This window comes from Oryzias latipes, chromosome 12, assembly GCF_053564925.1.
Source record: "Oryzias latipes strain Hd-rR chromosome 12, Olatipes_Hd-rR_3.1".
Lineage (NCBI taxonomy): Eukaryota > Metazoa > Chordata > Actinopteri > Beloniformes > Adrianichthyidae > Oryzias > Oryzias latipes.
This window is the reverse complement of record NC_136248.1, coordinates 261478-276460: the sequence shown is the minus strand read 5'-3', so window position 1 is coordinate 276460 and position 14983 is coordinate 261478. Positions and strand designations below refer to the sequence as shown.

General features: G+C 43.1%; 1 protein-coding gene across 13 annotated transcripts in view; it reads left to right on the top strand.

The window, feature by feature from the left end:
• Window positions 1-14983, top strand: part of ythdc2 (YTH domain containing 2) — a 141339-nt gene that overhangs the window by 78873 nt on the left and 47483 nt on the right. For 9 of the 13 annotated variants that reach the window (XM_023952792.2, XM_023952791.2, XM_020701809.3 and 6 more), the window contains 5 exons: window positions 144-255; window positions 4064-4151; window positions 6019-6099; window positions 6174-6256; window positions 7116-7221. In XM_023952792.2, the coding sequence (XP_023808560.1) occupies window positions 144-255; window positions 4064-4151; window positions 6019-6099; window positions 6174-6256; window positions 7116-7221 (470 nt within the window). The remainder of the gene's footprint in view (window positions 1-143; window positions 256-4063; window positions 4152-6018; window positions 6100-6173; window positions 6257-7115; window positions 7222-14983) is intronic. The other 4 variants (XM_078955537.1, XM_078955536.1, XM_078955535.1 and 1 more) reach the window with 1 other exon arrangement.

The following is a 14983-nucleotide window of genomic DNA, read 5'->3' as shown; positions in this document are numbered from 1 at the left end:
TTTTGAAACTGTCAAACTGTTTAAATTTCATGACTTGAAATATAGATTAAAATTCAGTAGAGTCAATGAAAGTATGTTAGTGAAAAGAAGACATATCTGAATTATTCCTATCCCCTAACGGCACATTTCTGTCATCCTCATAGATGTTTCCATTCCAGGAGCTGTCCTCATCTTTCTCCCTGGATATGAAGAAATCGTGGCTCTGAGGGAACACATTCTGAACGAGGACAAAATGTTTTGCACACACCCGGAGAGGTAAATCTTAGAGTACTGTGGTTAAAACCAATTTATGTCACACATACAATTATACCACCACCACACAAATGTCTTAATGTGCTTTATTAATTTTATAGGCAATTTTTTACTATTAATTTAAGAAAAGCTGTTTTAGTTTTATTAAAGTATTTGAACAGAGATACCAGGTCTTCAATCTTCTTTCTCTTTGGGCTTTTCCCATCAGGGGTCGCCACAGCGAATAATCCTTTTCCACCTCACTCTATCATGAACATCTTCAACCCTAACATTAGCCAACTTCATGTCCTCTGTTAAGACATCCATGTATCTCCTCTTTGGCCGTCCTCTTGCCCTCCTGCCAGGCAGCTCCATCTCCAACATCCTTCTACCAATATATCCACTATCCCTCCTCTGAACATGTCCAAACCATCTCAGTCTGGCTTCTCTAACTTTGTCGCTAACACAGGCAACATGAGCCGTCCCTCTGATGTACTCGTTCCTTATCCTGTCTAACCTGGTCACTCCTAAGGAGAACCTCAACATCTTCATCTCCGCTACCTCCATCTCAGCCTCTTGTCTCTGTCTCACTGCTACCGTCTCTAACCCATAGAGCAGAGCTGGTCTCACCACTGTCTTGTACACCTTTCCTTTGAGTCTTGCTGGCACTCTTCTGTCACACAACACTCCTGACACTTTCCTCCACCCGCTCCAACCTGCCTGCACTCGCCTCTTCACCTCTTTTCCACACTCCCCATCACACTGAACTGTTGACCCCAAGTACTTCAACTCCTGCACCTTCTCCACCTCAGCCCCCTGTAACCTAACGCTTCTACCTTGATCCCTCTCGTTCAGACACATGTATTCTGTTTTACTACGACTGACCTTCATGCCTCTTCTGTCCAGAGCAAACCTCCACCTCTCTAGCTGTTCCTCCACCTGCTCTCTACTCTCACTGCAAATTACAATGTCATCTGCAAACATCATTGTCCAGGGAGATTCCTGTCTTACCTCGTCTGTCAGCCTGTCCATCAGCATAGCAAACAAAAAGGGACTCAAAGCTGATCCTTGGTGTAGTCCCACCTCCACCTTGAACTCCTCTGTCTGACCTACAGCACATCTCACCACCGTCATACTTCTCTCATACATGTCCTGAACTACTCTGACATACTTCTCTGCCACTCCAGACGACCTTATACAGTACCACAGCTCCTCCCTTCTTTCCCTGTCATTTTCCTCGTTCATCAGCTCCTCAAAATACTCCTTCCATCTTTTCTGTACACTCTCCTGGGTTGTTAGCACCTTTCCATCTCTGTCCTTAATCACCCTTACCTGTTGCACGTCCTTCCCATCTCTGTCTCTCTGTCTGGCTAGTCTGTACAAGTCCTTCTCTCCTTCCTTTGTGTCTAACCTGTCATATAGCTCATCGTAAGCTTTCTGTTTGGCCTTTGCCACCTCTCTCTTCACTCTACGCTGCGCTTCCTTGTACTCCTGTCTACCTTCCTCAGTCCTTTCTACATCCCACTTCCTTTTAGCCACCCTCTTCCTCTGGACGCTTTCCTGTACTTCCTCATTCCACCACCAAGTGTCTTTACCGTCTTTCCTCTTTCCAGATGACACACCTAGCACCTTCCTACCTGTTTCCCTGATAATCTCTGCTGTAGTTTCCCAGTCCTCTGGAAGCTCATCCTGACCCCCCAGGACCTGTCTCAACTTCTGCCTAAATTCCTCACAAGTTTCTTCATTCTGTAGCTTCCACCACTTGGTCTTCTTTTCTGTTTTCCCTCTCTTCTTCTTCCTGACCTCCAGAGTCATCTTACACACCACCATGCGGTGCTGTCTGGCTACACTTTCTCCTACCACCACTTTGCAGTCATTAACCTCTCTCAAATGACCTCGTCTTCAAGATTTGGCTTAAATCTGGAGTGGCTGAGTCTTACATCATTTACTGCACCAAGTCTTGCTCTTTATTTGTTTTCATATCAAACGCATAATCCATCTTTGCATGAGAACATGGAAACTGGGCATCAATCTTAAAGCATGCTTATCCAATCAGGCTGTTGGGTGTGCAGTCCTATTCAGAAATCTGCCCGGCAGTTGAATGGATTTACTTTGAGTTACCGTATTTTCATGACCATAGGGCGCACCGGATGGTAGGGCGCGGTCTCAGTCACGGGGGATTTTTCCGTCTTTGACACATACAAAAGGCGCACCGGGTGTTAAGGCGAGGGCACGTTAACGCCCCGTTCAGACCCTCAGCGCTTCTAGAGTGGGTTAACATCCAGTCTCTGGATGTTACTGTTCTCCCTAACTGAATAACACAAACTGAATGGTCACTCACTTGTGCGCTCTTGTCTCCCTTCCTCCTTATCCTACACAAGCGCTAAAGACACACAGTGCACACGCGTGTGCTCACGTCTCCTTTTTTCTCGCTGCTGCTTTCAGCACACACACACACACACACACACAGGCTCCGTCAGTCTCTCTCTGCATTTCTCCTCCTATGCCCTAGCGAAAACAGCAGCTTAAAGCCACACACACATTTAATGTGTGTTTAAAAAAAACAACGGGAGCAAATCTGAGTTAGTTTGATGTATTTCTTATTTTCCTCCGCGTAGCTGATAGCTGCAGTTCCAACAGGGCTTCAGCCATCTTGTTAACAAGTGTTGGGACCTGGGCCTTAGCCCGCCCATGGCCACTAAGACTCATGGGAAGTTTATTACCACACCTTGAGTTAGGTGGCTGTGAAGAGAAGTGAGTCTCATGTTGTTTTGCTGAATGTTCATCTACGTCTGTGTGCAACCTGCTTCACTGCTTACCCCTCCCTTACTGAATTGGCTAAGTGTTATGAGGTAGAAGAAGCATGTACATTTTAAATTCGCAGACAGTGACACTGCAGTTGGGTTGCACTTGGTCTTTGCATCTCTCTCCCTTCCTCACTCCATCTTCTTCTACGACCAACAACTACACATTAGGCGCATCGGCTCATAGGGCGCCCCCTGCTGGCGGAAGAAAATGTATGACTTTTAAGTGCGCCTTATAGTCGTGAGAATACGGTAGTTGTCTGTGGTGAATTCCTTTACCCTATCCTGGTCCAATCATAAAGAAGGCCTGGAACAGTGAATGGCTAACCAGTCCCTTGACCTTTCTGTTTCTGAAGAGTCTCAGAGAAATATAGCATTGTAAAGAAAGCAAGCAAGGTAAGCTGCTCAGGACTCTAGTTATAGTGTTTTATTATAGTAATACTAACAAATGTTATTATTATAATAATAACAATAGTATTTGTTAGTATTATTATTATTATAATAAGACACTATAACTAGTGTCTTATAATAATAACAGTATTAGTTTCACATGTTCACATTGATGCTCAAACAAGCTTCTCCTTATTTCTGAAGCAAATATTACGAGTCAAGCCGATTAATGTGAGAACATCCATGAACCTAAAAGAATAGCAGTGCCTCAGAGTCGCAACGAGTGCATTCAACAGCATAGACTGTATATAGAAGTGGACTGAGCGAGTTTGACATCACCCATAGAAAATGCCTCACCTCTGGTTCCAGCATAAAGAAACCTAACCAAAGACAAGACCCACTCTGATGAAAGCAGAGTGGGTCTTTAAAGAATTCATGCTATAATAAAAAAAAAAAAACTTCAAATAATTTCATAAAAAAGTCAGTTGTGTGTGTGCATATGTGTGAGTTTGTATGAAAGAAAGTAACTAAGTCTATAGTTCCCACAATTTGATGGTTCCTTTTATTTTACCCAGAAATATTGTGACACAACTTTTCCTGTAGTCTGACCTTGTGACTGATGAGGTGTTGTCCTTCAGCTATCAGGTGTTGATTTTACATTCAGACGTTCACACCCTGGATCGGAAAATGGCTGTCAAGCCCTCTCCACCTGGCATCAGAAAAATTGTGAGTCTCTCTCTCGTTGTCTGTATTTTTTCTCTAATATATACATAAATATATACATTCCAGAAAGAACCAGAAATATATATTGTACATGTGTGCACTTTTATTAGACACGTTGTATTTTTGAGGATTAATTGTATTGTTGCAGTAGATTTGGTCGATCCATAATAGAAACAAACCATCAATCTTAAACTAGTAAAGGTGAAGTTTTAAGATAACTTTAGAATAACTACATTTACTCCATTATTAGGCAACTAACAGTGTGCAGAATTATTACGCAACTCCCTGAAAAACAAAGATTCTCTCACCTCACTTGTTTGTTTTCATCTGTTAACCCTTGTGCTATCCTATGACCCCCCCATCCATTGAGGTGTTCTCCCTCCCATGGCAAAGGTGGATAAAGGTGGAAAGATTTCATGTAATCCATGGACACCAGTGAAGATCACAAATCATTGAAGAAAAAAGGTTCAGAGCACTGTCTAGTGGGTCTAGATGACCCAACTCCCAATGTTAACATGCCTAGGATAGAACAAGGGTTAAAGTGAGAATAACAAACACACTTCAAAAATTACAGATAACCTTTCTGAAATGTTAAAAGAAAAGCCTCACTGACCAATATAGCCACAAGACCATTCATGGAGTGCATTTCAACCCGAAAAGGTCCAACTAGCTTACTTTTAATGAGACCTGCCCGCACCATCACCAAAGTCAAAGTGGAGCTCTGTGTCCAACCATCCATCTGGTCCATCAAGAGTCAGGCTCATCTCATCGGGCCACAACACCTTTGAAAAGTCCATCTGGAGATATTTTTGGCCCATTCTTGACTTGTGCATCTTGCTGAGAGCTGGTCTGGTCGCAGCTTTTCTTACTTTGGCCATGACTCTGAGAACTGAACATGTCGTACTTCTTGATTCTTATTGTAGTTAATGGCAGCACTGATGGATGAAGGGTTCTTGGTAGCTTCACCCTCGATTCTTCTCAAATCTTTGGCAGTTCTTTTTGTTTTTTTCTTCTCCACATGCTTCTTGTGTCCGTGTTGACATTTTTCAACAAAACACGCCCCAGTACCTTGGATAGTTCAAGAGTGCTGCATCGCTCTGAAAGACTTTTTACAAGTTTGACCTGTGTAACCCTGTGCAATCAAGTTAGGCAGAAACACCTGGCACATGCTTTTATTGTGTCAGGTCCTCGTAGCTACTTTAGTTTTGGTTTTGTGGGTGCACTTCCTGCTTCCTCCTCTTGGCTGTTGGTGCTGCTGTGGTGAGCATTTGAACACGCTTTGAACACGTCATGCAAACCGGCACTGGCCACCCTCTTTTGAACAGCCTTTGAGCAACTCATCGGTTAGGTTTTTGTCGTGTGTTGTCTTCAGATTTCCCCAACGATATTGAGCCACCAAACTGAACCAAGCCTTACAGTTACATCCCTTTCAACAACCCAAACATCTGCAGTACAGCTCAACGGGTCACCCCCCTACTGCAGGAAACATCTCTGAGTGCATCAACTTGGACAGTTGATCTCCCCGTTCGTCCCGTCTAGTGTGTGTGTTGTGTTTTTTCTAATTTTCAATACAATCGATTGATAGCTGTGTTTTGTGTTTTCATTAACGCACCCTGGGGTACTTTTATTCTGTGAATGTCAGAACGCCTAGCTTTGACCCTCAACAACGCGTTTAGTATTGTATTTTAGTGCAATAAAGGTAATATATTTTCATATATGGATATAGTTTACTTGGAAAGGCTTAACAATAGCATGATATTGGGCCTTTAAGTGTGAGAAATGTGTTCTCTTTATTTACCTAACAAACCCTAAAAGAGCAGTAAGCTGTAGTTACAGCCAGACAAATATTGATCTAAGCTTCTGTTTTCAGATTCTCTCCTCTAACATTGGTGAAACAAGCATCACCATCAACGATGTAGTCTTTGTCATCGACTCTGGGAGAGTCAAAGAGGTGAAATGTCTTTTAGAGCAACTCCATCACTCATCAGATTCTGGTTGGTAAAAAGCTCACATTTATTTCTGCAGAAGTACTTTGATGCAGTCAGTCATACATCTACGCTGAAGATGTCGTGGATCTCTAAAGCCAGTGTTCTGCAAAGGAAAGGAAGGTAAACGACCTCTTGACCTGCAATCCTCAAAGGCCAGTGGCCTGCCTGTTTTCTCTTTGTAGCTTCTTATTGAAAGAATTTTGTAGTTCAGAGATGCTCCCAGTGTGTCTGAACCTGCAGAACTCCTTATTTAAAAGTAACGTCAGTCCAACACAAGAGGCCTTCAGCTCTGAGGTGTCTGCTCAGCTGCTGGACAAGTCAGAACATTACAGATGAAGAGCTCAGCACGGGAAAGGGGAAAAACTATCAGCCACTTCGCAGCACTGCATTTCAACACACGTCACTATTTCTTTATCCATTACACAATGAGTTATTGCTTTGACAGTATTGATGTACTGTGTTGTGACTGTGCAGAAGTGTGAAACCTCAGCACTCATCATAGTGTTTCCTTTAAGGAGTTTGAACGTCTTTAAAAAACTGAAGCGCCATAATCTACATGACAGGGTGATCCAACTGTTTTTGAGGAGAGAGAGGAGGATTGATTTGGTCTGGAAAATAATCCCAGGCATAAATTGTTGCTACAGGAATTTTCAATCTGCAATGCAAAGCAGGTTTCTAACTCGTAAAAGGGTTCATGAGGGGCACTACTGAAGGCCCGGGTGTGTATACACAGTCTGGTCGGTCCGGGACACAATGGAAGCTATTTCGGGTCAGGCCTAGTGGGAGACTTGGTTTACACGTAACCATAGTAATAATGATGATTATAATTTGTCATTGTCAGGTTCAGGACATAATAAATACGGAGAAGGACCCATACTTTTTCAAAAGCCAAAAAAAGAATAGGATCTCTGTGTAAAATGTAAAAAAGATTCAGAAAGACGTTTGAAAATGTTGATCTTTACATTAATGTCTTTCACAGAGCCGGACGCTGCCGGCCAGGCTACTGCTTCCACCTGTTTAGTCGCCTCAGGTTCAGAGACATGCTGGAGTTCCCGGTTCCTCAGCTGCTGCTAATGCCTCTGCAGGTAAAACACCTTTAAATCCTCAACATCACGTTTCCAAAGCTGATGGAAATAAATTCAAAATGCTTTCAATTGCACATGAAGTTTAAGATCCTAGTTCTTTGCTTTTGTAGTTCATGATTCTTGAGTCGGGAAAAAACATAAAAAAGTATTTTGATGGGACTTCCGGTGTGACGACGTAGGGGAAAAGATGCGTCCAGCAGCTGCTCTGCAAAAACTTCAGAATAACTCACTTAAAGTTAGTAAGTAACAAGTACTTATAAACTCGAATGCACTAATAAGTTAGGGGATAATAACAGAAGAGGCCGATAAAACGAAAGAATGCCGAGATCGCTCGATAAAAACAACTCGACGGTAAAAGCTAATATCTTAGCCGAGCAAGCTAACGCCAAAGCTAACATAACTAAGTGGTCTATTGACAGCCATTGAGTCGCTTAAGACTGAAATGATAGAGGACAACGAGGGAATAAGAAAGGACATTAATGCTTCACGTCAAGAGATGAGAAGTAAACTCAACAGTGTGAGCGAAGAAATGCACGGCATATCGGAGAAACTTGATGAGGCGGAGACACGCGTGGGGCACGTTGAGGAGAAAAGGCCGGATCAGGCTGAATGACAGTCATCTATTTTGATCATGACTATGCCACTGAGGTCGCCATGAAGCACAGGGAGTACCAAGCGATTAAGAAGGCTCTGAAGGGAAAAGGAATACACTGTCAAACTCCCTACACTAGTATACGGATTCAGCTGCACAAACGAGGGATTGAAGTGGAACTACCGGGAACGACAACGGAGGAAGACATTGCGGAGCTTCACCTGCAGGAGATCGTGGGATGGCAGCAGCAGACTCGACGCCAGCAGGACAACAGACCCTCCACGTCACAAAGAGCGAAAGACAAGCTGAGGGAATTCAAAAGGAATGACGGAAATGGATACATCACGGAATCGCCAAAAGGCCGGCCTCTTCAATTCATTTGGAAAATTGGAGCGGCACCAGAAGCAGATGTAAGGACGTACATGCTGGACAATGTGGACGAGAGCGATCTCTTTGCTCTCCAAACCCTTTTTAGGGCCCCTTCCTAACAGGAGAAACAACCCTGGACCTCCCAGCGGGGTCGAGGAGGGAAAGACACTCCCTCCAATGTGTGGAAGTTACAGGTACCGGTTGGTACTAAAGCTGTTCATATGTTCTTTGTTCCTGAGGTTACAATGTTTTTTTATTCGGTTTTGTTCTTTTGTCGGGTAACAAATATTATTAACAAAATAAATGAGTGGACTGGATAACTATAGAATAGTCTCAAAACATGTGAACGGTCTTGGCAACCCAGTAAAAAGAAGTAGAGTGCTAACAAAACTAAAAAAGGAAAAAGCACAGGTGATCTTCATGCAAGTAACACATCTCCCAAAAATGAGCATGAAAAATTTGGTAAATTTGGTTATGAAAACCGTTTTTCCAGCTCCGACAAAAACAGCAGAAGGAGAAGTTAACTCACGTTATCAAATACAGTCAACTTTGAAAAAGTTCAACAGGATAGTGACAAAGATGGGAATTGTGTCATTGTTAAAGGAAAGATCAACAATATCCTGGTTACACTAGTCAATGTATACGCCCCCTAGAAGGAATTCGACAAAGCTATAGGAAGACAGAAAAGTAATACAGTGGTGGACAAAATTGTTGGTACCCCTCAGTTAAGGAAAGAAAGTCCACCCTATGGACTATAAGCCGCTACTTTTGTCAAACGCTTACAGCCCTGCGGATTATTCAGTGACGCGGCTAATTTATGGATTTTTCTGACGGCCGCCTTGAGCGCTCCTTCAGTATGGCTGGAGGCTAAATGCATGATTCAACTCCGAGCAGCAAGCCAATTTGTTTTCAACATACCTATAAACAGACAAACAGCATGGGCCTGACTTCAGGTCTTAGACACTTCAGTCATGGTTCAACAAAAAGAAACATCCCACAATCCTTTGGTGCCATTAGACCCAACGTGCATGTGACCTTCACTACAATATGACGCAGCTTTCAAGTTAAAAGCAATGGTTAAAAGCAGCTTTTAATTTCCCCCCCCTGTGTAACATCCCTCTCTCTTCTTCCCTTCTTTCCTTTTCCGTCCGGTCCAACACCAAAGATTTTCAAACATGATTGAAATTAATAAAGTTTGGCCTCAATTACAAAAAAGGTTTATTCAGTCATACCTCTGGTTTGTCTGTAGATTCATAACCCCTGTTGTTAAAGTAAAATATGTCCAACACAAGAGGCCCTCAGCTCTCATCTGCCTGCCCAGCTGTTGGACAGGACAAGTTAAAAAAATAAAAATAAAAGCAGCGTGAAAAAATTCACCATCACTAACGGATTTGGAAAAGCCGGTCAGCTGCGTGACGGAGAGAACAGCTCGAGCTCAGGTGTGGATTTACCTCTGAGTCAGAGTGACACTAGTCCATCTATTTAGCAGCTCCGTAATATACGAGATGATCTTTTAAACATGCTTTTATTATTCTTATGGTTATTATGAAGTGCCTGTTCACTCATCATTTTATTTTTAATCTGTGTGGTCAATGCTTTTTTGTGGCAGAACAAAGCATGAAGAACTGTTAGGTGAAGACTAACATGCGCTTACAACATCATTTAGCCTGTATGAACATAAATCCATGCAGGAAATGCCGCAATCTGCAGCTTTTCCCTCATCGATTTTCTGCACGATGTGGGAATAACATCAGCCTTTATTTTGTTGGGACTCGACTGGAAACACAAATGTACGTGATCGTTTGAACAGTTTCTAAGGACTGAGCGGCATTTTGCTTTGAAAAGCTCACCCCCCAGCCAAAGCGGCTGTGTGAGATGGAGACATGGTCCTTCTCCTGAATTTGGCTGTTCGTTCACATAGAGCTGCGGGGCGGATGGCAGTCTGAAGGCTCCCACACGTAACAAAGCATCCAGCCCCTCAAACACAAAACTTAAGTCTGATTGCTCTGCACGGACACTGTTCTCTCCGTCCACCAGCAGCCGCGTCCCGCACGAAGGGACTGGACATCAGTGGGCACGAAGCGCTCCTCCCTGGCGCCCCCCTCGCGAGGGGTGTTGGAGAAGATAGGAAGGGAGAGACAAGTAGCCCGCGGGAGAAGCCAAGGGCAGAGCGCAAAGGCGTCCGCGGAGCAACGGTGTGTCACTGTTATGGAAGGAAACTTCTAGCGCACGCTCTGCGCAGAGGCCCGCGCTTTTAAGTCTCTGCTGCTCTCTATTACTGGTATGTTTTTTGTTACTACCATATTGCTGCCGCGACACAGGAGGAAGGAGAGAAGAGCTGCTCTCCCGTTCTCCCCCCCTTTCACTGTTGCTCCTTACTCCTTAAACACGCGCTACAGCAGGGGTCGGGAACCTATGGCTCGCGAGCCATATATGGCTCTTTTGATGGTCACATGTGGCTCGCAGACAAATCTTTAATTATAGTTTTTTTTTTTCATTAGACCAGTCCTTCTCGGGCGCAATGCGATGCCAGAGGCGCGCAGTAGTAGCAGTGCTTAGAGAGAGAAATCTGCGCCAGCACTATCAGTTACTATTATCTATTATTTCACAGAGTTTGTACCAGCTGGAAACCTGTGAATTGACGTGCCTAAAACTACGCGCTCCCGTCTCTGAGAAAGAGCGCGCAGATGCAGGGACGGGATGTGTGAGGGAGAAAGCAGGGTGGGGGTGGAGTTGTGGGCACAGGCAGCAGGTGAATCGCGCAGGGATTGTAAAAACGTAAAACCCGCTGCCCGTCACTCACTGCGGCGTGTGAGTGTGTGTTTGGCTCCATGTCTGTCTGACATCTACAGAACATTCAGACCTACGATCACGTTTAAAGTCTCAACGCCTGCGTGAAGCAGAAACTCACCACGTATCAACCAGACTAGACCATCAGCAAAACTACCACGAGAAATACTCATCATTTATTAGCAACAGCATAACAATGTTATTAAAAGAATCCACAGACTTATTGTACTTTAAAAATGTTGAAATTAAATCAAATGCACACATTCATTTGTATATTTAGTTTTAAACAAATTGTCGCGGACTGAGTTGGATGGCTGTTGGGCCGCGTTAAAAGTTCTGGAGTTCATTGAACGCATCATGCAGAGATCTGATTGGCCCTCAGTTCTGTCGCTCAAGCCTGTTGTTAGGTAGTTTGGACCAATGGGATTCAGTTATGGGCCGACTAAGGGAAATGGGAGGGCTAACGCGGGAGCAGGGGAATATAAAGTTGGGAGAAGCGCTCTGGTCTCGGCGGGAGAGATTCAGGAGTTGCTGAATTAATAGTTCGGCGTTTGTTGCGGTCTGCAGTAATCGGAATAAAGAACTTTAAAAGAGGTTAAGTCTCCGTGCCTCAGTGTGGGAAAGAGACACTACATTATTGAATGGCTCTTTTAAAATTACATTTCAAAATATGTGGCATTTATGGCTCTCTTGGCCAAAAAGGTTCCCGACCCCTGCGCTACAGTGTGGCGACCTGGGGGTTAGCCCCGCCTTAAGCCCCTAAGACTCATGGGAAATGGGGAATCGGGGGTGTAAATGTCCTAATCATAACTGAGGGATGTAATGTTGATTATATGGTTACTGTTATTTACTACTGTTATTTTATGTATGATACCTCGATTGTCAATAACTAAAAAAACAAAACAAAAAAAAAGCATAACTGAGGAACCTGTCAACAGAAGTGACCTGCATGCTGTTTGGCAGATGTGGGCATGTTCAAATACATGGGTTGACGCAATGCTGACTCCTCCCACAGTGAGACCGCAAGTCGTCTCTAGAGTCGGAGTCAGAATATTCAGTGTCAGACTGATCGTGTTGATAACATCATGCGGCTTGTACACTGATGCGGCTTATGTGTGTACGAAGTGAACTCCCCTGTTGAAATCGGGTGGATGCGGCTTGTAATCAGGTGCGCCCTATAACCCAGAAATTACGGTAGTAAATACAGAACAGAACCCAATAGTGGAGTTTGTAATTAAAACCTGGTGGGAGGTGGTCAATAAATACAAAAAAGAGACGACCACAAATTACTTTTATGGCCTTCACACTCTGCTGGATTCAAAGCCAGGCAGATAGACAACACATTTAAGAAATGGAGAGTTAGAGGATTGACTGCAATTTGTAAATTAACAGATGGGAACATTTTCAAAACGTTTGAAAAGCTCAAAGAAGCGTTTGAACTGGAAAAGACTGACTTATTTAGTTATTTTCACTTAAGAAACGTTTACAATAAAGAGATAAAGCTCAATTACACAGGAAGGCAGCGATGTGATAGAAATGGTGACAGGGGCTGATAAGAAACTGCCTTCAAAGATGGTTTCAAAACTGTATAAATGTCTGTTGAAAAGTAATGGTTTTGATTCGTTGTACTTAAAACAGAAGTGGGAGTTATAATTGCAGGTTAACTTGTCAGAGGATGACTGGTATTCAATCTGTCTGATACATCATACCTCAACAAGTTCCAGACAATGGAGAGAATTCGGGTGGAAAAATATAATGAGGTTATTTATCAGTCCTCCCTTAAAGAGCAAACAGCTGAGGACTCCACAACAATGCTGGAGACTCTGTGGACGCGCAAACCCTAATCATTCACACATCTTCTGGACATGCAGTAAAGTTGTTCCCTTCTGGCAAAGCATCATCAAAACGCTGCGGGAAATACTAGGGTATGAAATACTGTTGGGTTAAAACAACCTGCAACATCAGAATAACTACATAAGGAAAGAAAGACAACAGACCAAGGTACCTTTTCCGATGAGAGTGAACAGAGATCATACCCAGCAACATTCTCTCTCTCCACTCTGGCGCATATTCTGTCACCTCCTCTTTTATTAAGTTTGTTGGGTATTCCCTAATTTACATATGCGCAGAGCTGTAAGGAGGGGAAACAGAACCCAGCTGCAGCGCTATCAGAAAACATTCATTGCGACATGTCTGTCTTTTCGCTGTCCTCCCACATCATCTCTGGACCTGCAAAGCCTTTTTTCTCACAGATAACTAACACAGAGCGTCGTTCGATTCAGGTCTAGACACGGCTAAGACGCAAGTTCTCAGGCTGGTACTGGGAAGACGCAAAGATAGTCGGTTTCACCTCCACCTTCCTGTGAAACATAGTTGGACACACACACTTCTGCATACAAGATTATACCATATCCTTTTCATAAAAACAGAGGATATGGTGTCTGTGCAATGTTAACTATACAACTAATGATTCTTTGGACTTTGATTTCGTATGAAGATATGATTAAACTAACAAACTCAAAGGATTTGAATAAGAATTAAATCCATAGGATGTGTAATGTTTGTTTACCTGCCCCATCAAATACCCGCTGACCCATGGATACTATACCTAGGACTGTTACCAACAAGAGTGATTCAAACAGGGGACAAGTATCTTGAAGTCATGATTATGGCCTGCAAAAAAACCACAACAGGAAATTGGCTTAAAGGTGAACCACTAAGACTGGATCATTAGAGAGACATTCTGGAAGAGATCTGTTCTATAGAAAAAAAGACATTTCACTTACGGTTGAAAGCTGAAAATTTTCAATTTTCAATGGAGGAAATCAAAGCCATATGCACCCCGCCCAGAACTTAAAGCTCAAAACTAATTTTTGTTTTAGCCACTTGTTCAACTTTGTTTGTTTGTTTTTTATGTATTTTATTTCTTTACTTGATTGTGTTTTTTTCTCTTTGTTTGTTTGTTTTTTAAAAGTGCAAAATATAAAATAAAAAGTAAAAAAAAAAAGAAAAGAAAATTTTGATGGATAGATATCCTGAATTTCAAATGGATTGTCTTACTCACTATGTTAGATTTAAAGGAATTTGAACAAGGCTGTTATGTTTCAGCCTAGATAATTACTGTAAAGAAATATTTACTCAGTGATGAGTAGTCCTCTGTTCTCTGGTCCTCCACATTCGGTCACAATTGTCACAGAAAAACATGACGTATAAGTTTGTGATGAGGGTTAAAAAGGGGGTAAAGACAACTAAGCGGGCGTATTTAGGAACTGAGTGAGTGAACCTTCAAACCGCGCAGGCGCAATTCTAACGGAGAAGTGATCTTGCGCGCTCATGTGGATTTACCCTCAGTGTTAAGGGGGCGTTTTTGTCACTTTTGGGGCAGGAACCTTTCTGGTTGATCTGATTGGCTGAAATTTGCATGGCTTATCGGCGAGGCAGAGGGGCGGGACTTTCATTTTTCAATGCAGGGGGGGTTAACAGGCGGCTCTTGAGCTGCATGTGGCTCTCTGCCTTGTATCATATTTTCTATATTCAGTACTTTCACAACCATAAGGTGAAAGTCTTACATTTTCTCCTAAATGTACAGAGCGGCCCTAATGTGTTGTGTGACTTCGGTAAAGAGGAGAGAACAGCATGAGAACGGTATGGAGAGAGGAGAGGACGTGAAAGAAGACCCCCCCCCCATAGTACAAAGGAGCAAATATGTGAATAATGCAGAAGAACTTCGTTTTGGAAACCAAAGAGACATGATTATGAGGCACAGTTTAAACTGCAGCTATCAGCTACGCGGAGGAACACGGGAATAGAGCAGCTGCAGTTCGGTTAAATTAGATCTTCACAGATTCGGACTTCCTGCGTCAATAACTCCTCTGATAACCTCTCAAATGTGTCAGCAAGTATCTCACTCATTTTGTATTAACGCAGAGAGTGAACCGATCATTTTTTTTCTTTTAATCAGAATTGTTCGTTTCAAGGTGTGAATGCAGACAGAGCAGCGAGCCGGCTGCC